At 45.8% G+C, this 24,552-nt stretch overlaps 2 protein-coding genes across 4 annotated transcripts in view; one reads left to right on the plus strand and one right to left on the minus strand.

Moving 5' to 3' along the window:
• Positions 1-1,817: 1,817 nt before the first annotated feature.
• On the minus strand, positions 1,818-18,564 carry MRPL21 (mitochondrial ribosomal protein L21). 2 transcript variants are annotated; one of them, XM_075048548.1, is made up of 7 exons: positions 18,444-18,564; positions 16,625-16,685; positions 12,603-12,688; positions 9,359-9,522; positions 7,748-7,800; positions 2,658-2,761; positions 1,818-1,963 (listed from the first exon to the last, which is right to left on the minus strand). In XM_075048548.1, exons 1-7 carry the CDS (start codon positions 18,547-18,549, stop codon positions 1,899-1,901), a joined length of 639 nt encoding a protein of 212 aa, XP_074904649.1. In that variant the 5' UTR covers positions 18,550-18,564; the 3' UTR covers positions 1,818-1,898. The 2 variants fall into 2 exon arrangements, with proteins under 2 accessions (XP_074904649.1, XP_074904651.1); XM_075048550.1 differs by lacking the exon at positions 16,625-16,685 and having other exon boundaries at positions 18,444-18,509.
• Positions 18,535-24,552, plus strand: part of IGHMBP2 (immunoglobulin mu DNA binding protein 2) — a 58,219-nt gene continuing 52,201 nt past the window's right edge. For both annotated transcript variants that reach the window (XM_075048543.1, XM_075048545.1), the window contains exons 1-4: positions 18,535-18,621; positions 20,102-20,271; positions 22,741-22,933; positions 23,667-23,764. In XM_075048543.1, coding sequence (XP_074904644.1) covers positions 18,548-18,621; positions 20,102-20,271; positions 22,741-22,933; positions 23,667-23,764 — 535 coding nt within the window. In that variant the 5' untranslated portion in view covers positions 18,535-18,547. The remainder of the gene's footprint in view (positions 18,622-20,101; positions 20,272-22,740; positions 22,934-23,666; positions 23,765-24,552) is intronic.

Below are 24,552 nucleotides of genomic sequence, written 5' to 3' on the forward strand. Positions count from 1 at the left end.
CTGCAAAATATTTCCACTCACTGCTACTGCTGGGATCTGTGGTCCCAGCACAGAACTGGAGCCACCTTTGGGAGAGGGGGAAGGAAGTGGGAGATGATTTTTGGAGGAGAGGTCCCCCCACTGCCTTCCATTTGTAAGAGCTTGGAAACAAGGATGCAATGATAAAGCTGGTCGCAGAAAGGTCCCTGCCTTCGTATTACCATTAGCTGTTTAAAATCTAGGTGTCCAGCCTCCTTGTACAGTCAGTAGAGAAGGAACAGCATCTCCCAAGGGCTGTTCACGCCAGACGATCCTAAAGGGGAAGAGATGAGTCAGCCTCTGCAGATGACCATCTCACTCCAGCAACTAGAGAACTAGCTTAACTCAAGCATGCCTGGAACCTTCTCTAGCTGAAGTCAGGCAAGATGAAATGCAGCCTAAGCCATCGAGCTTGCCATTTACGGCACCTAAAGTGATCTCCTGAAGGTTTATACAGACCTGTGAGATTTGAAAGACAGGACAAGACCCAGATATACTTATGTTCAAAACTAGCATTTCCTTCAGTACAGGGTTGTGGGCAACCTTGGTCCTATGAAGGAGTCACAGTAGGGGTGCATAAGGACACCCGTATGCAGACTTGCCTCCCAACTCATTTGAAGCAAGGTATTCCCTACAGAAGTGACAAGGTGAGCAGGGCCCACTTATCACTTCTCATGGTAGCTGTAGGGAATCTGATAGCTACCCTGAGAGCCTGCTGAAAGCTCTAGGAAACTCCTCCTGGTTGTTATTACAGTCCAGAAACACATGCAAACCTTGGCTGAATAAGCCTGCTGATTCTGGCCTTGTACATGCTGCTCAGTAAGTGACAGTGCTCAACTTGCAGGCAGAGTGGAGAGAAAATACTGAGATCCAGACATGAAAATATACTCACTAGGTCAAGCACCAAGTCTGTGAAATAGGCAAGAAGTCACTCCTGAGCCACTAGTATCTGTTATTTTGATGGTATTACACACACAGACAATTTATTGCTATGCAACAGACTCTTTGGCTCACCTTTAGGAGGGTTATTTCTCAGCTGCATCTCCTGTTGCTAATCTTTGAGAAGGATTTTCACTGCTCAGCATGATCTGGGAGTAGATTTGGGATCCTGCAGTCATCTTGTTTCACTGCTGTCTTCAGTCTCACGTTTGCTGTGGGCCACACTGTACCCCAGGATATTCCCTGAAGCCATACAGTGCCAGGAATTATATGAACAGAGCAGCAGGGCTTTTGTCAGGACAGGAAAAGGGGCTGGGGGCAAAATTACACTTAGCACTTTTTGAAAACAGCTCATCTACTTACAGCAATGTAACTGCAGTCTATGGAGAGCAACAAGTGTTTCCAGAGGGCAAATCAGCTCACCCAAACACGCCTGCCTCTCTGCTAGCCTTAAGTGCACTCACAGTCCCAGAATAGGGAAACTTGCTAGGACACAAATAACTAAGCACAGCAACAGGCTCTTTAAATTGACTAATTATACACATAGATTCTGCCTTCCAGGCTCACCTCCAGGACTGGGGAGGCAGATGGCCCTTTTCTTCCACAACCAGTGAAGCCCAAGGTATTTTATGACACAGCTGAGAGCCTGAATTCCTAAAGTACATAAAGATGTGCAGGCAAAGGTAGACCCAGTTGGCATGAAACAGCTTGACAGCTAGCAATGGATCCTGGGTTGTTTAAGACTCTTGACAAATAAACACCAAGGCTGAAATAATAGTTTAAAAAAATATTTTCTTTTTTTTTAAAAAAAGAAAGTACATATAGATTTCCATTTCCGACAACAGCAAGAAGTCCAGAACTTTCCAATGACAAGGCAGTTTTATTTCCATAATTGCCTAAAGCAATAATAAACCTAAGCCACGCAACACCCGAGCAATCAATCATGACAAGCAGGGGAAAATTTCTATGGTGTTTATTCGAAGGACGGTCTGTGGGTTCACAATGACTGAAAAAGAATGAAAAGAGAAAAAAAAGATCAGATGACAGCACAGAACTGTTGCGTACCTTTCGGAAGGCTCCCGCTGGCTTAGCTACATTAGTCTACAGAATGCCAAGGCGTGACAGTTTCTAGGAGGGGGTGTGCTGGCAGATGCTGCCATGTTGGCAGGACAGCTGCATACCATTGGTACGGCATGAACAAGAGGTCTAGGCAGAGCTCCCATGGGACTGTGTCAGGCCGGTCAAGGTTTTAGCATCCGTTCCATAAAAAAAAAGGTCATACTTTTTCTGTCCCTCAGTCATATCTGAGAAGGGGCACTCGTTTGGTAATCCAAAAGGCTGCTACAGGATACTGTTAAGGCTTGCTAATATCTGTGATTACGTATCTAGTATTTAAGGCTTTGGAAAGAGAACAAGGGTGCTTTTCTGCCCAGGATTTTTTTTTTTTTCCAGCAAGATCTTTTGCAAGGCTATCTAACAGAGGGTGCTGGACCATGGGAATATTAAGTCACTGTGCTCTAAATACAGTGGGCACACCGGGGGCAGTGAGCGGGGAAAGAGGTGCTGTGCCATGAGGGGTCCTGGGGATATGGTGAATGAGTGTCCTCCCCCAGGCGCTGCCCTTGTGTCACGATACCTCCCCCTCCCAGATCTAACAACAGAACAGCAGGGAAGGAAGCTCTGTATTCTTTGCATCTTACTTTTCTTCCTTTGATAGTTGTGCCTCTTCCGAAAGCGCATGTTAATTTTTGGCCATGACTCCGTCTTTTCAATCACAGTAGCCTCCACACGGACAAGATCTTTCCTTAAAAATAAATTTTAAAAGTATCACTGTTTAATTATTTACATTCTCCTCCTATCGGTGAGCAGGTTTCTGCAGAAAAACGACACACAGATACCACAGGAACTAAAAAGTCACCATAGAAGGAGGGAAATCTGTCAGGTTGTTGGCTTCACAGTGCAAGCGTAAAAGCCTCAAGGAGCTGATGTGATAGTTTGCAGGGCAGTGCCTCTCTGCCATGTGAGGGTAAGTTCAGAAACAGCTATGGAGACAGTAGTAAGACAAACCTGCAGGAACCTGTAGGATTACAGTAAGATTCCGCCGGCACGTCTACATATCTCGTGAGTCCTACTTTGCTTATGGTACAGGTTAAACCCACCCATGGCCACTTCTCCTGTGCTATGCTGGTCAACACTGAAGTCCTCCCTCCTACAAAGCATCACAGTCAGCTCAAGAAAGTCTTCTCACCTTGCTCACCTGATAAGTCCTGACAAAGGCTCAGGGAAAAGAGATGTGGCCTACTGTTTCCAGCAGGAAGCACAGCTAATTGGCTGCTGGAGTAAGTCACTTCTCCCACATGCCTCTCTTCTGCCTCCTACTCTTGGTCTGTCCTGCTTGTTTACCCCAAATTGGAAGAAAAGACGGGGACTTACTGAGGATTTCACATACTGCTCCCTGCCCCACAGCTGGGGGAGTTCAGGCTGAGTGGTGAGACCACTTGAAGACTCAAATTATTTCTAGAACTCACTTCTACATATGGAAATTCTCAGCAAAAAAACATGCCCCCTCCCTAAGGATGGAGATGAAGAGAAGAATATGGCCCATACTTCCTTCACAGGTGAGTAAAATCACAGAGTAATTCATCCCTCCACATTGCCTTACCGACACACACAAACACACCTCCTGCCCACTCAGGGATTCTGCAGAGCTCCGAGAGAGGAAGTCCCACTGAAGTTAGAAAAAGAGTGCTGGGATTTCTAGCTAGCCGAAAAACACCAGAGCTGGAAAACAAGGTGGTCTGAAGCACACGCTGGAGGACCAGCTACCAGTCTGCACAACTCATCCTCTCTGGGAAGATAACTGCCTCCAGACAAGAGCCAGACTAAAGCTTTGGAAAGCGTGGTTTTAATCAACAGCCACAATGGAGGAGGAAGAGATGCTCTTTCATGCAGCATCACTGCAGAATACCATTAAAAACTCATTAGCATGCTCACTTTGCCGCCAGAAGACATTTAAAGAACATTTTCCTGACAGATGACTCTGTCTGCACTTAAGGGGGGTAGAGGGGGGGGAAGCCCATCTAGCCTAACTGTTCCAGCAAGGTCACTAGGAGGCCAAAGGCTTTGAGACATTTACCATCTCTCTTAACATTTACCCTCTGGGGTGTAATAAATATCAGAGATTGAATCCTTGAGGGAAGGACAGACAGAGGAGAAAACTGATATACCTGCATTTAGTGACTAGCCCAGTAGAAAATAGACATAAGATAATACAGATTTCAAGAGACCACTGGGTGACCCTGACATCGCAGCTAAAGGATGTTATCCAGATTCAGCCCAGTGATAGGACCCAACTGCACTACTGAAATACACAGCAAGCTTTGCAACGCTAGGAAAGAAACCAAAAAATAAACTGCACTCCAGGGGCTGGCCATGTTTTACCACTATAATTAGGGAGCTATACTTTCTGGGTCTAATTCCTGCCTGCTGAAGGTAAAGGGAAAGCTAAACTCCCACTGACTTCTCACAGGCTTGGACTGTAAAGGCATGCAAGAAACTCACTAATGATGATCACATGGGAAAACTGGAAAGCAGCCAGGCCAGATAAAGTGACCTGGTCACTGAAATCTCTGTGCTACTCTCAGGAAAGCCAGGGTTTGCAGTAGCACAGCCAAGCTATCCCTGATACAGCTCTCACCACTGGACAGCACTAGCTGTCCTAGGCCTGGGGTAGCATCCAGCCAAAGGGAGAAACATTGACACACAGATGTGTAGGCAAGTGTGTCGTGTCGTCCCCCCCCTCAGTTGCTCATAGATGTTGACATGGTTTCAGGCAAATCTTTAAGGGTATTGTTGAGACAGCTGAGTATCCAAGTGTGGCTTCACTCTGCAAGTCAAAATTGCAAACAGGCCCTGGTGAGTCCGTCTTTGTTGGACAAAGCACTAGGAGCTGCTGGTTGAAAGGCCAAAGCACAGGAGAAACCAACTTACTGGTGAAGTGCATATGAACAGAAAAGTTCTCAGCAAAATAGAGCCCAAGAAAAAAAAAAAAATCTTTATCAAATGTTTTAGGTATGACTGGAATGTCCATAAAAATAAAAAGAGGGTCACACATTTCCCAGAGTCTGACACAGTCAGGCCTGCTGCTTTCAGCAGCAAAATGGTTCATGACAACACACATCTATCAGATTTTTGCAGGAGGCAAGAAAAATTCACACTGAAATCTCATAGATCTAAGTTGCACTGAAAGCTATTGTCATTAAGCAGTGAAAAAGATCCAGGCAAGCTACAACCCCAAAGGATCATAACTCTTAGAGGTAATAATTTCAACTGACAAGCTCACTCGGTCCCTCCAGAAGGTAACTGAATCCCAGCCTGGCTGTCTGGAAAAAGAACAGGTCCAAGGGCCTTTGTCATTTCCACTGAAGCCACTGCAAAAATGGGCAGGTAGCAGGAGAAAGAGAAAGGTTCATCTAGAGGAAAACATTCCAAACAGCTGTACTTTGTCTAGAAATAAGCTAAACTTTCTCATAAAGGTACCATTCATTTCACTTAGGTCTAAAACAGCTGAGGGCACTCAACTGACAGCCTGAAATGCAAACCTGCCCAAGGTTATGCTCACTTCTAATCACAGCTTTAAAAGCACACAACAATTTCTGCATTATACAGCTAAATAAAGTACAACTGCATACTGCTTGATACCCTTGTGCCAATCGACCAGACAGCAAGTTACTTGAACAAACACAAAACCCAACAGATTCCAGAGCAGAAGCCAGCTAGAAGTTCCCAGAATAGCCTCTGCCACGCAGACATGTTTTGTTGCACTGTTGTTTAAGGCTTTAGAGGAGTGTCATCTTGGGAGGTATCTGACTGCTACAGAAAATTAAAACATGACCATCTGTCCAAAACAGGACAAGTTCCTACCCGCCTCCAAGTTTGAACAGGGAGTGCAGCTGTAATGAACTGTCTTACGCAGATACTGGTGCAAGCATTCACTGATGTGTTTATTTTTAAAACAACAGAAAAACAAAACCGCCTTTGTTCGCATCCAACCTCTTATCTCCCCTCCAAAATGTTTGTGGTTTAAGCACAACTGGGAACTATGTGAAAGAACTGCATGTTGCTCATGACACGCTGGGTTCTGCTTTCCTTTCCTTAGCTCATAAGGGAGAGTGAGGGACTTGGAGGTTTCCCCTACAGCTCGGAGGGAGGATGGCACTTCCCCACCAGCTTTTCATTCTGCCTGGCCAGCCTCCTCCTCCCACTGATCTTCCTCTGCCAAAGTTACTGGAGTTCAGGCTAACATCGACAGATGTGGTTTGGTCCGCTTCAAGCAACTGACAACACTTTCCACACACTTAGAGCACCTGTAGGAATTGAACAGCTGTATTTCTTCCTGTCCCAGAGCTCCTGGGGCTCGGGCCACATGCCAAGTCCAGCATGCAAACTGAGAGTTGCAAACAACCACCCCAGGGCCACTGGTTAAGAGAACCAGGTGAAGGATGGTGCTCCTAAACTGACTGACATGGCCCTGTCTGCAGAACTTGGGCTCTTATTTGAACTTCTGCAAGATATTTCTAGTCCTAATGATGAGATTCCCCTTCCTAAAATCTTCCACAAGTGCACTATCTAGCAATAATTCAAAGACTCCTGATGATCTGCTATTCCAGATCTATTTGCAGTACTGTTAAAAGGACTGGCAGCCCTCAAAATCCTGTCTAACACAGGGAACCTGAGGCAGTTACCACCAGTGCAACTGAAGTCACGTCATCAACTGCACAAATACGTTACAAGTAACTCTTAAATACCAACAGCCCCCTGGTACCACAGAAAGCACTCGGAAGTGAAACCAATCTGAAACCATGTGGTATTTCTAACCCGAATCTACAAGCCACCAAGAAATAATTCTCAGATGTACAAGTTCCTTCTTATCTGACCATCCTCTGCCAAAGTTGCTGCAGTTCAAGCTAAGACCTAAACACATGGTTTAGCCTGCAACCAGACCACAGCCAGGGCTTCCAGATACTTTGAGCTCTTCCAACCCACCTTATCTTGACTTGCATTTTACCACTAAAACCTCTCGTCCTGGGGAAAATAACAGTTCATGACTTTGCTTCTGGCTAGTGCTAAGAGCTGAGCAATAACACCTGGTCCACACACCACTTCCTTTTGGTAAAGAAAAGGCTGAAGAACCAGGTGTTCTGCCAGTTTGTATAGCAAGTCCTACAGCATTGGGATGGAGATGGTGCCAAGGGGGTAAACTTCTTCTCCCCAGTTCTGTGATTGCTGGAATATGTGACTAGGAGGAAGGGAAAATTAGGAACTCTAAAATTAAGATTAAGGCCTGCTGGGTTAAGACAAGGGCAAAACGAAACAGGTTAAAAAACCCAAGTCAAATTAAGGGATTAAGGAATGGGAAAGGATTTCTGAGTTATTTCAAGATGACTATCACCAAAATCAGGGTAAGGGAGTAAAGATGTTGAAGAGCAAGATTTACTGCTAGTTTGTACAAGGCTTGTACCATGAGAAAAAGATCCAACCCAAGAGAAGTGAATATCCTACAGTTACCTTAGAAATGGGTACTGCTGCTCTATCCTGGCACTGTGGCAATGGTTAGAGCCAGCAGAGGCTGATGAGCTTGTTTTATTGGTGATCCTTTCGAAAGCCACAGGGCTGGGAAAAAAGCTAGTGCTGATAAATCCAGGTTTCTCTTCAGTTTCAGAGACTGTAGGAGCCCTGAAGCTACAATTAAGAATTGTCTTGAAGATAATTCTTCTATGAGACATCTTACCCAAGGAGTGGCCTTCCAATAAGCGTGAAGTCGTCAGCACCAACCAGCAAAACCTATGGAAAACAAATCAGGCATATATCACTGGTTCATTGTCCCAGTAGAAATGCAAACAATATCTTCCAAATTCTACAGTCACAATAAAGGAGTCAAACTGCTTAAAAATAGGCCTTCGCACATTTCAAACCTGACACTGTTACTAGAGAGGGATGGTGGGGAAAGGCAGCTAACAGGCAAGAAACAGATTCGTTAAACAGCCTTCCAGGAGACCTTATCCTACTAAAACATACTTTAGAAGCATCTTTCACATCGATCAGAACACCCTGAACCTTTCTGTTCTGGCTCACCAACAGTTGTAAAAGATATGAAAAGCAATACAGGGAAGAATAATAATATGCCTTGTGTGGGATGTGAATGAATGGCAGCTACTAAAATCATTGGATTTTTATAGCAATTGCTACGTATCCCAGTAGAGGAACACTATCCTTGCTCTCCTCCATGAGGCCTCAAGATGGGCAATAAAGAAATGAACATCTGGGGGGGATTCACCACCCCAGGGACTAGCCCTTTTGTTTCAGGGCATTTCAACCACCTGCGTATCTGAAGGACCAGGCAGGATAATAGAAAGGATATCGTGAGAAGAGGTAGGATTTCTTACAGACTGCCTCCTTCCCCACACTAATTGTATGGCAGCAGTTAAAAACAATATATAAGTGGTCATGAGATGTTCTGGATTTTGTTTTAGAGATACTTGCCAGTAAAATCCCAAAAGGGTTATGGCAGTTAGGCTAGTTTTTCACCTTCTTCACTCCCATCTAGACCTTTGCATTCCTAGCTGGCTACTCCATGCAAATCACTCCTCTCCTCTGTATACATCTGTATACAAGGATGCAGGACACAGCTGAAGGGATGCCTAAAAAGGTGCCTCAAAACTGGACTTCAAAGCAATGGATGAGTAAAAAAAACTGCTCAGCTCTCCTTAACTGCTTGCTTGGCTCTAACAACCAACATTATGATGAAGCCAACAAAATCCTACTTCATAATCTTTCATTAAAGATTTGGATTAATGAGCCTCTGCAAGTTTCTGCTAGTTAACCAAGGCTAAGGATAAAGATATTGAACTGCACCTTGGCAGTTCTCCCCTACACACACCATCCCTCTCCCTCTACCCAACACACCCAGCGTGATAAGGATCTTGCAAAGCATTGAGCAGTGACAGTCTCTCTGGGAATACTGCAAGTATTTTGGGTGTTGGAGTCTCAAGGTAAACACAGTCTTTAGCTGCCGTCTCTAGAAACAACAACTATAATTTTATTTTTTTGGATGAAGTTAGTACAACAAAAATACATCTCCTGACAGAGTCTGCCACGACTCATTCCAACCCTGTTCAACAGAAATTGCAATAATATTATCATGAACGGAGTAACTGAAATTGGAACAAAAGTAAGGCAAAGCAAACAGCTGGAGTAAGAACAGGAGATCCAAGAGGAGCTCTCTGGGACATGTTTTTAAAAACTGGTTATGGGTTTTGCCTCAAGGAATGTTTGCAGGTAATTTGCTCTGGCCCCATACACAGCATGGCATCACAAGCACTGTGGAAGCATGGCACATCACCTTTTCCATCCGGATTCGGTCTCCACATTCAGCCTCTAGTACATTGTCCATCATAATCAAGTCTTCACCGGTTATTTTCCACTGCTTGCTGGCAAAGTGGACCACAGCAAAGAGTCTTCCGTACTGCCCCATTGCAATCATCTTGTTCACCTTTTGTACCACTTCTGTTGGCAAACAGCAGGGAAGGAATCAGTGTAGAAAACGCAGCAACGTGTGAAGAGCCGTTCAAAACTAATTCAGCCACACTGCTCTCCCACCAAAACTCCTATCTTCTGGGAATCTTTAAGCAAGGATCAACAGCAATGTTGTTTCCTATGGTATGTGAGCCTCCCTTTTGTAAACCTAATGACCTATTTGTATTATAGTTACTGGCAAACCCATGCATACGTAAACACCTAGTGTATATATACTGTGCAGCTAATCTAAGGCTTGACTTCTCAGCCTATTTCTTAGGCATCCTAAAATGCACTGTATTCAGATATAAAGTGTTCCAGAAAAGAGCGCTTGTCCATACATCCAACATTTGGAGGGGAGCTCCTCTCAATTTCCAAGTGATACGCAGAAGGCCCAGGACTCTGAATACTGTGTTAGGCATGCAGGAACATTGGGAAGAATTTGGCAAAGTACACAGGAAAAAGGGCTCCAGCGTACTAACAAAGCCTGGCCTGAGAACTTGTACCTGCAGCAAAGACAAGAGAGACCTTTCCCTCACTCTTTTCCAGAAAATCTTTTCCCATGTGCACATGCATGCAGAGCAGGTGCCAGGAGCAGTACAAATCCCAGGGATGAGGTCCTGCACATGAACAAACTCTGTTTTCTGTGATCAGCTTCCAGAGCAGCGAAACCAAAACCAATTTTTATGGGAACATCAAAAGGTATTGCTTAATGAGTGCCATTCCAGTGCCAAATAGTAGCTTTCCACCCCCTTGAACTGTTCAGAAAAAGAGCAACTTTTCTATAACTGGAAAAATAAATTTTTTTTCTTTGTCCTCAAAATGGCTGAATCATTTTTTCTTGGAATGTAAATGAAAACAACATCCATTTGGGACAGAGAAGAATTTAACAGCCAGTCCAACTAAACCGAAACCTTACAGGAACACTCTGAAAGTGTCCAAGTTTCAACCCAGCAGATGCAAATTATTAAAGGTAGAGGTAAGAACAGAAATTATTTGCAAGGCAGTAGTTGCTGCAGTTCCCACTACAATGAAGAGTTTAGCTTCTGTGTTGCTGGAATTGCTGTCCCAGAAGAAAAATCCACTGTGTGCTCTTTTCTCTGATTCACAGTGGTCCACTACAAAAAGTCCAGGGAAAAAATACAAACCCATTCTCTTTGTTACGCCCCAAACTGCACAATGGGTACAGTAAATTTCTTCCAGCTCTAAACTGGTGATCTAGGTATATCAGTAGTCCTGTGGTCAACATTTTGAAACTGAAATTTCAAAATTCTGGCCTAAAATTTTCTCTTGGCAAAAAACATGTAGAGTCATGCTCTAACAAGGGTTATTTCCTTGTCAAATTTCAACTTTCTACCCACGGAGCTTTCTCATCTTTTTCTAACCAAAAAAGGTACATTTTCTTCACTGAACTTGGGCTCTGAAGTTGTTGATAACTCTTCCAAACACCTCTAGTGACAGGAAACATCAAGTGATATTACCATTTGATTGCTAGTATGGCTTGTATCTCACCACCATGTAGAGTGACCCTTCCTAAAATATCCATGGCTGTTCCATAGCCAGCAGAAAAATAGAAGGCGGAATTCAAAAGCTCTTGCTGTTGTTTGCTTTGGATAAGCACAGCCAGAAGATAATGATGCAAGCTTATAAACAGTAGGAGGTTACCGGGCACGGAAATCATAGCGGCCCCGAGGATCCCATGTGAATCAATCAGGGGAACATGGGACCCTGTTCACCACAGGGCTTCAGCAAATCAAACCAAGCAGTTTATGGTTCACTACTGGGTCAAATCATGCTCAGGGACAGAACACTCATCTATCTGTCACTTGAGCAATCCCAGGAGCACAAAGGAGATAAAAAGCAGGATGAAAAACAGCCAGAGAGGAGACCTGGAGCAGGAGGCTCTCTCCAAAGCACACCACTCATGCTGTTATTAGTACACTTCAGCCAGATGATAGGAAACTATCTGCAAAGAGGTGGACACAACTCAGCTTTTCTCCTCTCACTCTCTCCTTGTAAAACAACTCCTCTCCTTTACTTCCTGGGTCTCTTCCATCTAAAGCAGACAAGTCAGGCGCCCCTCATAGATATCCCAGAAGCTAACACAATGAGACAGTAAGACTGCCTGTTAATAAACACAGGAGCTCATTGCCTGCACGGAGCACACAACTGCTAATTGCCACCACCACAGCAACTGTAAAAGAAATTCACCCACAGGAGCTCATTACTGCCTAGTTCTGAGAACCATCCTGTACATGTTTTGGCTTCCCCACTACCATTCCTAGCACGGTCTGGATGACAAAAGCCCCAGCTGGGCAATATAAAGCTAGACACATATGCCTTCTCTGTATTTGATTTTCACATCCCCACCTGCCGGGGAACCTGTGTGAGGTTACAAGTGGAAGACTGACATGTTTTAGTAAGGCTAAGCAATGAGGATGGTTGCTAAACAGCGATGGGCACTTATCTCACTGAATTGTGAGGCTGACTGCTGTACAGTCCATATGCTCCTTTCAGGAGGACCACTGGCTGCGTTCAACAGTCCTGACTAGACGTGGGGACAAGAATGCATTCACTAACACTGCATCACTTGCCAGTTGCTCACTGCCTTATGTCACACCTCTGCAGCTCTGTCATGTGCCCACCATCCAACTGCTTATGCTTGCTCTAGTGTTCTGTTTTATGCACTAAAATACACCAGCTCTCTGATGTGCCCACCATCCAACTGCTTATGCTGGCTTTAGCTTTTTGATTTATCCATTAAAAGAAAAATAATTTTCTCCTGTCCAAAAGGCTTGTTTCATGCTTTAGAAAGCAACACATCACATCAGGTAAGATTCCTCTGGGAGTGTTACAAGCTGTCATGCTGTCATAAACTAAGGAGACCTCATATCCTACCCAAATCTCCAGCAGCTGGAGCACAAGTCCAGTGACACTAACACATGCCAGAAATGAGACAAAAATGCAAAGAACAAAAACTAGCTCCAATCATTGAAGACATTTATGCTCAATCAGGCCACCAATGGCAATACTGGAGTGCTAGTCTTCACTTGGAGACTTGAGAACTTTACCTGCATGATACTTTGCTTCTTCTACTGGATCTGGAAGTTTCACTTCAGGCCACGGGGGTGAAGTCAGAGATGTTTTGGCAACAAGTCTGTGAAGGATAAGGCAAGATTTACTTGTAGCTAACAGATACTATCAAGAGATGTAAAACAAAGAGAGGAAAAAAGATAAAAGAAGCTAGAGATGGAGTAGAGATGGTTTGCCACTGGGGGAGCATAAGTTGTACAGGAGGCTGAATGATTTATCAGTATGAAAGACTCTACCCAAAGCCCACTTGGGCCAGAAGGCAATTTCCCACAGACACGTTTCACTTTGTAGCAGCTCATGAGCAAGGAGAGGTTTTCTATTCTGTTCTCAAGTGTTACAGACAGAGGGTGGCAGGCAAGGCAAAAGCCATGTCACCTCCCTAGGACTTAATCCAATGGAGGACACTGGATATGGCAAAGTCGCCAGACCTTTAGCCCAACACCTGGCAAAAGGACTCCAGTAAGACAAGCAATGCTGCAGAAGCTGCAGCCCATATCACAAGGTTGTTAAAAAACATGCAGAAAACACTTGGTCTCATTTCTGAGTTCAACCTGCAAATGCTCTACCAAACATAGTTGCTGGTCCCAGGGCTTACCATCATTTAGGTCCACCATGAACTGCAGCAAGCTTTAAGAAAAAGGGATAAATGCCTCAGTGGTTGGTTTGCTTTACTCCCATCCTATCATAAAAATCAGTATGGGGAAATGGATTTTTTTCCTTTTTTTTTTTCCCCCACACTTCCCACTTCAGAATGTTATTTGAAATAGTTTGAAACAAAGAAAGAGTGCAGAAAGAAACAGATTGAAAATTAACTGAAAATTCACCCAGGCTAGGTTATCACTTGTTCCTGATGTTGAGATCTGCAGCTGGATGTGCTAGTGGTGATCAAGCTCAGCAACAACCAGTGACTTTCCACTGCCTTGTTTTCACAGGCTGGAATTTTGTCACCAACTCCAATGGAAACAGACCTACTTTAAGCCTTACTTACATCTGAGTTTTAGATAAAAGGCTCTTGTATTCATACCTGGAAAAGCTTAACAAGTTACCTCCACCACAGCTGAGAAGCTGAACACATTAACACTCCTCAACCCACTTCAGCACCAAGTGCAAAGCTCTGAAGTCACCCAATAGCGGGGAGCATCCGGGAGGAGGAAACGTGCCTTCAATGGGGAAGAAGGGCTAATGAGCATTCTTAAACCAGCCTCGAGCACTACATGACTGACTCACACACATCTTTTTCTCCTCTATTTTTTGAAGCTCTTCTGTTAAATAGATACTTTAGAGAGGGCCTTAAGACCACAGCTGGGTTCTTTACAGGAGAGTTATGCGGCTGCTTTTCTTTTGTCACTTACAGCTGCATTCCTTGAATGGCAACAACAACGTCTTCTCCCACTCCCAGTGCAATTCAGCATTTAATACCGCAAACATTTAGCCAAAAAGCCTCTTCTGTGCCATTACCATGTCTGCCTACAATCGACAATACCACACTGGGGAGGGACTAGCAGAGACATCTAACAAGACTTCTCAGACCCACGCCTATCTTGGTTCAGGTTGACCACAGAAGGGAGCGGGAGTGTGCACCATCCCACATCCATCCAGCCAAGCACAAGCATTGCTCCTCGTGATGACTTTGAGCACCAAGATATTCTCCTAAAAGGTGCAAATTAAGTCCTTACTCTCCTTGAAAGGGTAGCTTCAACTGTTGTGATAGAGAATTGCTTTAATAACATCTCTTTTCAAACACTCTGCAACTGTACCACTGAGACAAGAGCCCCTCCACTTCAAGACATTGCATCAGACCCCAAAGACCTTCCTGGTGACCAGCCCAGCGGACTCCTGAGCATCACAGACGTGTCCCTTTAGGATCATTCCGCACTGATACAATCATGGGAGCAACCACATCTCAAACTGCACTAGTACCTGAATGACAAATTCTGTGCAGAAGACACCTTACCTGAAGCTACTCTGCTTTCTATACTGAGATGTTGCTCTCTTACTTACTAAAAATGGTATATGGCTGTCACTACACATGACACCTTCCGTTTAGTGAATAAACTGGGGTCCTGAAGACAAGCAGGCTACAGTATGGATACAGAAAGAAAGGCTGAAAACTGCCAGGGGCATTTCAGCTAGCAGCCAGCAACATGTTCTCATTAGCAGTCATGGTGGATTCTTTCCAGTTTTCTCAAGATTATCACTGAGAGAGATCCTCTGCCTCAAAACTGAGCTAATTCCTGACTACCTCAAGCCCTGTACAGTCAATACTGCAGGTATTTATTTGCATGCACACATTGCCTTTCTTGACAGAGGTGCAGACAGCACTAAATCACAAGAACCCTGTTTAAAACAGGGTTGAACAACAATTAACACCGCTCAAATGTGCCACAGGGTGTTAATTCAAAAATGAAACACTATGCAAAACTCACAGTATGAGTTTGAGTGGAAAAAATGCAAATGCCACATGCTTATAATTAGCTGTTTTTCAAGATGTCTAGGACAAGGAGCAAAAACAAGGAGGACCAGAGGCAGCCGTTAACATCTCTGCATAAGAGCCAGTTACAAAAACTATTGATTTGCTCCCAAAGAACTGGAGAGAAAAGTACCACTCTAAGCAGGGACAGTACTTTGCACATGCAGTGCTTTCATGAGAACTGCGGTACGTGTTTCAGGGGGCAGGGAAAGGAGGCACAAGGCGCATCCTGCAGCATTCAGAGATTATCCTGAGGTGCTAAGTGCCTTTACTCAGAAAGAGACACAAGACCGAAAGGCATCAGATTATAGTTCCTTATTGAGCAGGAATCTACAACACCACAAAAGACAATCTTAGATTTAAAGATGAGGAAGATTCACGCTAGATCTCAACGAAATGATCAGAAAGGTATCAGTTTCTAAAATTTGAAGACAAAGGTGCTGCTCAGTAAATACCATCTCCATCATGAATAGGAAATCCAGAATTTCCTGTGCGCTGAGATCCATACTTTCTATAACTAACACAGGATGCGCAAACCACAAAAAATATTCAGGAAAAAGCATTAAATGCTAGTGAAAGAAGGCGAAATTAACAGAACAGCAGTTGTGTTTGATCCCTTTACTATGTAATGCCCAGGAATACCTCTCAAAGGGCTTTAACAGAAACTCAAAGTGCTTGTGAGCAAGTATATAACCACAAGCACCAAGGCTTCATGGGTCTGTGGTGGGGTTTACTAATAAAGTTGGGCACTGTGTCACAGAGGCAGAGATCCAAACTGTGTTCCCACGTGCGTGAGGACCAGTGGGAAGAGGCCACCCCCCTGCACCCTTCAGCAGCGCAGAGGGAATAAGCAAATCTTGTCATTTTTCGCCGATACTGCTCACGGGAGTTCTCTATTTCTGCAGTGTCCCCTTCTGGTTAAAGCAAGCAGCAGCACAGCCTGCAGCTCTGTCTCCCACGAGATCCCAGCAGAGGAAACAAAAGACACAAACAAGCAGCTTTCAAAGTGCTGAAACAAATGAAGCCTGAAGTTTCCTGGCTCAGAGTCCTGTAGTGCTTGGGCTGGTAATCACATTTTATGAAGACTGCAGTACAAGTTCAGTATTTATCAGATGTCAGAGACTCCAGGCAGGAGATGAACCCTGCCTGAGGAGTAGACTACCTGTACCTAAAAAGATGAGTGTCACCTGAAGCCCCTTCCACAGCTGAGGCATTTGCAATGTCCTGACTTGAGTGGCTTCTCTGCTGTCTACTACGGGCTGAGCCCACACTGCAGCCCTTTTCTCAGTGGAGGATCTAATTATCTGTCTCTAGACTCAGCTGCTTAATTTCACAAACCAACAGAAACATTATTCTGGGAAAGGTGACTGAAGGTAGGCAGAGAGTCCAAAAATACTGGGAAGTGACAGACTGACAGAGGGGTCATATAAGCCTCCTTTCCAAAGGAAAAACAAGCTGCCCCCCCCCTCCACCAAGAAAGGTCAGCATTTCAAGGGGCACAAAGCAAAGCAGAAAGTCATTTGACATTACCCTTGCTGCAGTGACGTGCTCTGGGAACTCTGGTGACGAACCGCAGATGAAAGCAAGAAGGCTAAAAGGGAGAGAGGGAAAAAGAATTAAAAATAAGCAGCAACTGCTGGGCTTTTAGTCCCTGGTGAGGCAGCATTACTGCAACGCTGAACTGTCACAGCGCTGGTCAGCTTCGTGGTACCATTTTTCTGCCTGGTAAAAGCTTCGTTCAGTTTTATCGTGATAGGCAAAGATAAAGGGCGAAGCAAAACAAGACACATAAGAGAAAGGACCCATCAGTTGTGGGCAGCAGTGTAAAAGAGCACGAGAAAGGCCTCCCACTGCAAACACACTTATTTCAAGTGACAGTTCCAGCTAGATGCAACAATTTTATATGGTTACACTCAGAGCATCCCACTTCTTCTGAAAACAATGTGACTGAAAGGCAGAGGGGAGGAACAGAAACACTCTCTTAGTTCTGAGCACTAACTTATGCTGCCAGAAGGATCTTTTCCAGCCCTCTGGGCCCTCCAAAAAGGGGAGGGGAGCTATTACACAACATTTACTAGGTGATTCTCGGCAACTTCTACTAAGCCTTACAAAGCTTCCACTCTGAAAAGAGATAAGGAAAACAAGGAGTATTGCTAGTAACTCATTGGCCCTGTAGCTCCCAAGCAGACACCGCGATGCCAAGTGAAACACAGTGAACTGGAAGAGTGGGACAGCTTCAGCAGATTTGATTTTAACACTCCTGTGTCTGGTTTTTCACCATCCCAAACACGCCTCTTCCTTCCAGACAGGAGCAGTGGAGGAGCTACGTAGCTAAATAAGTAACATTAACGGAAGATGGGAATTTGAAAAACACATTCTTGCTTTTCAGAGCTGCATATACATGAGCTAATGTTCACCAAAACGGTGAAGCTGTGTTACTGTTCCAATACAAAAATCTTCAAAGAACAAGTGGCTTACTACAACTTAAATTACGCTTTTGAGTGTAGCTTCAGCATTTTTTGGAAAGGAGCTGGGCCTGCATACACTGTTAATTAGCAGAAAGAGATGAAGGCCTAAAAACACACGCTCAAGGATTTATCCCTGTTATCTCAGGGATAACAATCCCCTTTCTGGAACAATTTGCATAACTAAAAGACAGACCGTGCACAGCTTCTTTGCAGGAACATTATCTTTTTCACCCACCAGCCAAAGCACCACCAGTACAAGGGACTGGGAACAACTCTTAAAACCAAACGTACTCAACCACCTCACTTGCAGAAGCTGCACTTCACCAAGGTCACACTCACCTGGCACAGAAACCAAACCCAGGGCCTCCCCGCGTGACCCCCAGTCTTCTCCCACAACAAACACCCTGCCGGCTTCCCTGCCCAGCGAGGAAGGGAGGAGGTTGATGGGAGTCCCTACACCCTCCTCCACTCCCTGGATTTTGCTGAAGGGTTCAACTAGGCTAGAAAAAAGGGTGTCAAGTCGATTCTCCTTCTTGTTAACGTTTGCTCCTCCCCTGCCCCCGAGCCTTCTGGCCGCTCCGTGCTGGTCGCTCCTCTTGTACCCCTTTCACCTCGGCAACTTTCCCTCCGGGGCTCACCCACCAGGTACGTGGCGTGGATAAACTAGGACCACGAGCCGGCCGGGGGGCTGGAGCCCCCGCCCTGCGTGGGGAGGCCGCGGGGGCTCGCTGGGCCCGCGGAGGGGACGGGGCCCGCGGCCCAGCCCCACGGGGAGACCGGGCCGCATCGTCCCGGCGGTGGAGACCCTGCCCCGCCGACTCCCTCCTTCCCTCCCTCCTTCCCTCCCCCGGCGGAGCGGAGCCCGTCCCGTCCCGTCTCACCTGCCGCCCGCCGCCGGAGCCCCATCGCCGCCACCGCCGCCGCCGCCATCGCGATGACCCCGCCCCGGAAGCGGAAGTTCGCGGCGGGGCGAAGGGTCAGGTCCATGGCGGCGGAGGCAGCGGAGCGGCAGCTGGAGCTGCTGCAGGAGGAGCGGGAGGCCGAGGTCGCCGAGAGCAGGTACGGCCGGGCCGGCTGCGGGGGGAAACCTTGCTGGCTCGCCCCTATAGAGCCCGCTGTCCCCTATAGCAGCCCTGACGCACCGATCCTGGGGCGGGGCCTGCCGTCTCCTATAGGAAACCCTGAGGGATCTTCCCCCGGGACCTGCTGTCACCTGTGGGAAAAGCTGACAGACATACCGCTAAGGGACTTGCTGTCACCTATAAGAGACCCTGTTGACTCGCTCCTGCAGGACCTCATGTCACCTGTGGGAAGCCTGCTGTCACCTATGGGAAATGCTGCTGTACTCACTCCTATATAACCTAAACATCCCAATAGGAAAGCCACCCTACAGCACCTGCTCTAATCTATGGGCAACCCTGCTGGACTCACCCCTATAGGACCAGCTCATCCCTGTAGGAATCCCTCTTAGACTCACCCTTTAGGGCTTGCTGTCACCTATAGAATCCAAGCTCACATTGGCAACACCTTGGGGCTCCCCTTCTTCTCCCTCAGACCCTGGGGTGGGGGTGTGCTGGGAACCTGCAGCCCCCACCCAGCTTTGCTCTCCTGCCCCAGAGCTTGAGCTGAAACCAAATCCCACCTGACTCAGGTGGATTTGTGGTGCCAGGGAGGGTAGGGGTATCACCAAGTGCCCCCAGGTTGTATGGGGCCATGGCAGGAGCGCAGACACCCCTATTTCTGGTGCCAGTAAGGCCTGGCCTTACCCAGCCCTGAGGTCAGAGGGTGCCAGGAGACAGGATAAGGTTATTCCACAGCTGCCTGAAGTTCCCTGACACTTCAGCTCCCTAGAAACCAACCTACAGGACACAAGTCAACCTGGGAGACTAAAGAGAATAAACCTGCAGGATTTTCCTTTTTGTTTTGATCTATACAAAAATAAAGTCACCCTCCCCGAGTGAGACTGTGGAGCAAACACAGCTGCTGCAGCACACTTTGGCCCCAGAGAACAGCAGTCTGTAAAGCTGCTGCCTGCATTTTGTGCTGTAGTCACTTGTAGCCTGCAAGTCTCTGCCGGACACCCGCTCCTCTTCCCTGTGCAGGCGCGTGTGTGGTGTTTGTTGGAGGGTAGCGCAACTTCCTGCAAAAAATGGCAAATCTTCCATTTAAGCAGTTATACGTGATGGGAGAAAACTCAAGTTATTCTGTCCTGGATCCTGGGATGTGGATAACTGGGCAGGTCCTTCCCTTTCACACCCAGACAGGAGAGAGGAAAATACACATAAGCAGCTGTTACCTTCTCTTCGGGATCTGTGGGCATCACCCCATTTCCCAAAATAAGCTTGTAGAAGCCAATCTAGTTACATCGCTACAAAGTGATCATGTAAGCCAACATTTCAACAAGCTGGTGTCTCTTTTGCCATCATCCTTCCCCTTCTTTTCCATCTCCTCCTCCTGTCTTTTTCTTTTTTGTCTTCTGAGGCTTTGAATCTCAGCTTCAGTCCAGAAAATGGTTTTCACGCCTGTGTGTGCTTTCCAGGGCATGGCAGGAAAGCATCTCCCTGAAGGAATTGCAGCGCAGAGGCATCTGCTTGCTAAGACTCCAAGCTACCAACCAGAGAACCGGCCTCTACGGACGGCTGCTCGTGACATTTCAGCCTAGAAAATACGATTCAGATGCTGAGCTGCCCTACAACAGTTTTGGGCCTGGTAAGTGATCTTCCTGTCGGTGCAAAGTAGGTAAAGTAAGAGATGACCAATGTCTTCTTCCTAACATCTTTCTAATATGATATTTAATTTGTAAAGACTGAGCAATTGATGCAAAAAAGGAAGGGAGAAAATGTTACAGCTACAGGATGAATCTAGAAAAAACAGCCTCTTTTTCTCTCGGCTTGTTATGGACGTGTATGTTGCACCAGGAAGTGCTTGTGGTTAAAGAACTGGCTTTCCTCCTTCTGAATCAATAAAAACAAAGCCCTCGTCTCTTGTCAGTAAAGATTTCATGACATTCTTTGTACAAGCCAAAGCATTCATGTTTATGTCTTGTGGTACGTAAGGAGCTTCTGTCGCATACACTTTAATTCGAAAATGGAAAGTGGATTTTCCTTTTCCTTCCTGAGTTGCCGTATTTCCTCCCTTCCCTGTACTATTATTTTTGGGAAGGAAAAGGAAGAAGTGAAGTATGTAGCGTTATTAGTTGACATGCCTGGATTTCTGTTGGAAATGAAGGTACTAGAGAAACACAGACTCACCAGCACATCAGCCAGTGGCCTTTTCACTTGTGTCTCACCCTCGGCCATCACTTCCATGAAAACATGACCAGGAGCATCAAAGCTGAGCTGTTCCCTCTGTGGCCGGTATCTGAGGAAAGCGAGGACGCTGTCTGCTGTGCTGCAACCAGCTGTGCAGGCTTACCCCTTGGAAGAACTTTGGTTTGACTGTGAAGTAGTTCCATGTGAGTCTGCAGTATGCCCTCTATTTTTTCCCTGCAGAGACCCTTCTTCTCTTTTCCTTAGGCAATGAGGAGATTGCCATGCACTCTCCAAAACTGGTCCACAAGAGAGAAGCTGGCTGCACCAGATAATTTTCTGGTTTAGTTTAGTAATTTTCTTGGTTTAGTTTGCTAGATCATTGAGCTTGCTAAGCAGGTGCGTCATGGGGAACCAGACTGTTTCTGACCCTGTGTCCTGGTTTCGGCTGGGACAGAGTTAATTTTCTTTCTAGTAGCTGATATATTGTTATGGTTTTGATTTAGTATGAGAAGAATGTTGATAACTGATGTTTTCAGTTGTTGCTAAGTAATGTTTAGTCTAAACTCAAGGATTTTTCAGCTTCTCATGCCCAGCCAGCAAGGCGGCTGGAGGGGCACAAGAAGTTGGGAGGGGACACAGCCAGGGCAGCTGACCCAAACTGGCCAAAGGAATATTCCATACCATGTGATGTCATGCCCAGTATATAAACTGGGGGGAGTTGGCTGGGGGGGGCTCAGGAACTAATTGGGCACTGGTCGGCAGGTGGTGAGCAATTGCATTGTGCATCACTTGTTTTGTATATTCCAATTCTTTTATTATTGTTGTCATGTTAATACTATTATTATTATTTTCTTCCTTTCTGTCCTATTAAACTGTCTTTATCTCAACTCACAAGTTTTACTTTTTTTCAATTCTCTTCCCCATCCCACTGGGTGCAGGGGAGGTGAGTGAGCGGCTGCATGGTTGCCAGCTGGGGTTAAACCACAACACCCTGGTCGCATGATGGTACCATTTCAAAGTGTGTTGAAGTTCAGTTTGTTGATGCATTCTTTGTCACCCAGGCCTCCGAGGTGCTGACCTTTGAAATTAAAATGACTTATTGCAGATTGGGGCCTCAGCCTTGAGAGCATCTGCCAGTGCTCTTCAAAGAGAAATAACATTGCCATCGCAGTAAATTATTTCTGGGACACAAGCATTTTAATGTAAGAGCTGATGGACCTTACAGAGGAAGGAAAGCTTCCCATAGTTTGGGAATCTGAAATTTAATCCTCAATAAATGTGAGCCCCGGCTAAGTTACAAACTTAGTCAAACATCCTGCTCAAAACCTCCATTTCACCATTACACAATGTAATTCGACTCTCTTTCATCTCACAGTGACTGTGAAAAGCCGTAGTGAGTCCTTAAAAATCTCTCGTCTTTCTTAGTTCTACTGACTAACATATAGCAGTCATCTGGGAGGCACATATTGTCATGCAGACTCCTTGGCTATTATTAAAAAATAAAATGGATGTAAAGTAGTTTGTCTGAGAGTTCAGAGAAGTCAGGTTCTCTCAAGGTCTGTGTGAAAGCACGTTGGCTTTCTGAGCAGCTCTGGCTATGGGGAGCACTGCTGGTCTCCACCCCAAGACCTGTAGCGTATGGAGATCTGAAGGCCACCAGTTAGTTGCTCTCTGGTGTCCTCTCACTGCTAATATCCTTTTGCTCCCTCTTGCTGTGTGCTTTCTGTCAGCTAAGAAAAGGATGTTCTCCATTATGGGCTTGACACAAATTCTGACCTTGGCAGAAAATGCAGTGCTAGAGCTATGGTTGGTGTAGGTGGTCCTGCTGTCTCCAATGGACCATGCTTGGTTACTGGTCTCCCCAAAAGAGCTTCTTTTCAATATGTTTGCCCCACTTCACGCTCTCTCTTCAAACTTGTCTTTGCAGGGGACATTGTGGGCCTCTCTGATTCAGCTGGCCAGGGTGATCCGCTCTCCACTGGCATTGTAACACGTGTCACCTCCAAAGCAGTGACTGTTGCCTTTGAGGAATCTCGAGATGGCATGCTGAGCTTGGACCGAGACAGCTCTTACCGCCTGCTGAAATTAGCCAATGATGTCACCTACAACAGGCTGAAAAAGTAAGGACCATGGGGTTGCAACTCACCTATGGTCACTCTGCTCAGGAGCGTAGAAGCCAATTGAAAATTGCCATGTTTATTCTGAAAAAGCTCTTCTGAGACAGATCTCAGTTTATTTCACTCAGCATGGTTTCTCTCCTTTTCTATTTTACTCCTCTTACTCCTATAGCAGCTCCGCTTAGGGGAGGTATCCACCTTTTGGATGTGCCTTTCTTCTGCTAACTCCTGAGGGAAGCCATACTGAGATAACTCAATTGGATGTGTTATGCTACAGCATCACAACAGCCTAAATTTATCTACCTGCTGGCCAGTATAGTCCTGCTCTTCCCTCTTCCTCTCCCACCCCTCATCCCACACTCAGCTACATATTTTGGTCCTGTGTTGTATCACTTCTGGTACTCACTGGTTTGTGCGTAGAGCCTTTTCCATCCTGGCAGGAGAAGTGAGTAACTCTTTGCTGAATTAATGTGTTGAAAAGGCTCGGCACAGGGTCTGACAGTATCAAACTGGAATAATAGAAAGTGGAAGTCTGACCAGCATAAGGGATGTGTGTGTGTGAGGGTTGGGGGATGCAGCAATTAGATAGGATTAGTCTGTTGTGGAGTAACATTTTTCAGATTTGGAAAAATTGAATCTGTGCCCAAGGTCTTCTGTCACTGGGCCCTAAGGTACACAGGAATCTCTGAAGGAATTCATGCTGTGCATGTAACCTGGCTATTTTCTTCTTTGACAGAGCTTTAAATGCACTAAAGCAGTATCACAGTGGTCCAGCCTCTGATCTGATCGACGTCCTCTTCTTTTCTTCTGATCCAAGTGCATTCAGTGACACAAGTAAGAATGCTTCTTTATAAGATTTTATACCAGGCTTCTTCTGCACCTTAAGGGTTAGAGCCCCTGGACCTTCACAGCCAACCACGTGCACTGAGACTGCTACTGTTTTTAGTCTGCTTTGGTATGTGAACTGAGAGTTACACAGGTGGAGAACTCTTTTGGATGGACTGGTGAGAGCAGTGATGTTGCTGCTTTCATGCTGGTTTTAAGCAAGGATATGGAAAGTTATTGTGGGGAAGGGGTGGGGGGCAGAAATATTCACTCTCCAGAGCAATCAGTGAAGCCTGAAGTTCCCTACCCACAGGATGAGGGCTCTGCGCTCTCTCCCTGCCCAGTTAGGAGGATGCTTACCTCTTCAGATATCACATCTGACAGAGACACAGAGCCAGAGCCCTAAGTGATGACTGTGTAGACATTTCCCACTGTGCTACCGTTACTCCTCTTCCAGTCCTCCAAGTCCTGTCTCTGGCACTGACCAGCTGAGAAGGGTGCTTGTGGTCTCTCAGTTCAAGACCCATTCTTTGAAATAGCCCATAGGAACACAAAGAACTCTGATCTCTGTGAAGTTTTTATCCACACCAAACATGTAGCTTACTTTGCTCCAGGAAAGACCTGAGTATTGAATGTGAGTAATAAGTGGTGTTGCAACTGGCAGCATTGAACACTTAACTTTTCATACTGGTTTATGGGTCACCAGACACACTTTACTCATGTAAAGACCCTTGTCATCGCTGCAAGAGAGACTATTCAGCTAGCTGATGCTCACTTTTTTTGGAGTGTACCAAGTA

The sequence above is a fragment of the Buteo buteo genome, chromosome 16, assembly GCF_964188355.1.
Source record: "Buteo buteo chromosome 16, bButBut1.hap1.1, whole genome shotgun sequence".
Taxonomy (NCBI): domain Eukaryota; kingdom Metazoa; phylum Chordata; class Aves; order Accipitriformes; family Accipitridae; genus Buteo; species Buteo buteo.

What these genes read in the sequence shown, in the direction of transcription:
- MRPL21 (XM_075048548.1), bottom strand. Translation starts at nt 18,549, where the DNA reads ATGGACCTGACCCTTCGCCCCGCCGCGAACTTCCGCTTCCGGGGCGGG. An exon ending in AGAAGCAAAGTATCATGCAG is followed by an intron (nt 9,523 to 12,602) that starts GTAAAGTTCTCA and finishes GTTTGCCAACAG; the next exon opens with AAGTGGTACAAAAGGTGAAC. An exon ending in ATTGGAAGGCCACTCCTTGG is followed by an intron (nt 2,762 to 7,747) that starts GTAAGATGTCTC and finishes TTTATTTTTAAG; the next exon opens with GAAAGATCTTGTCCGTGTGG.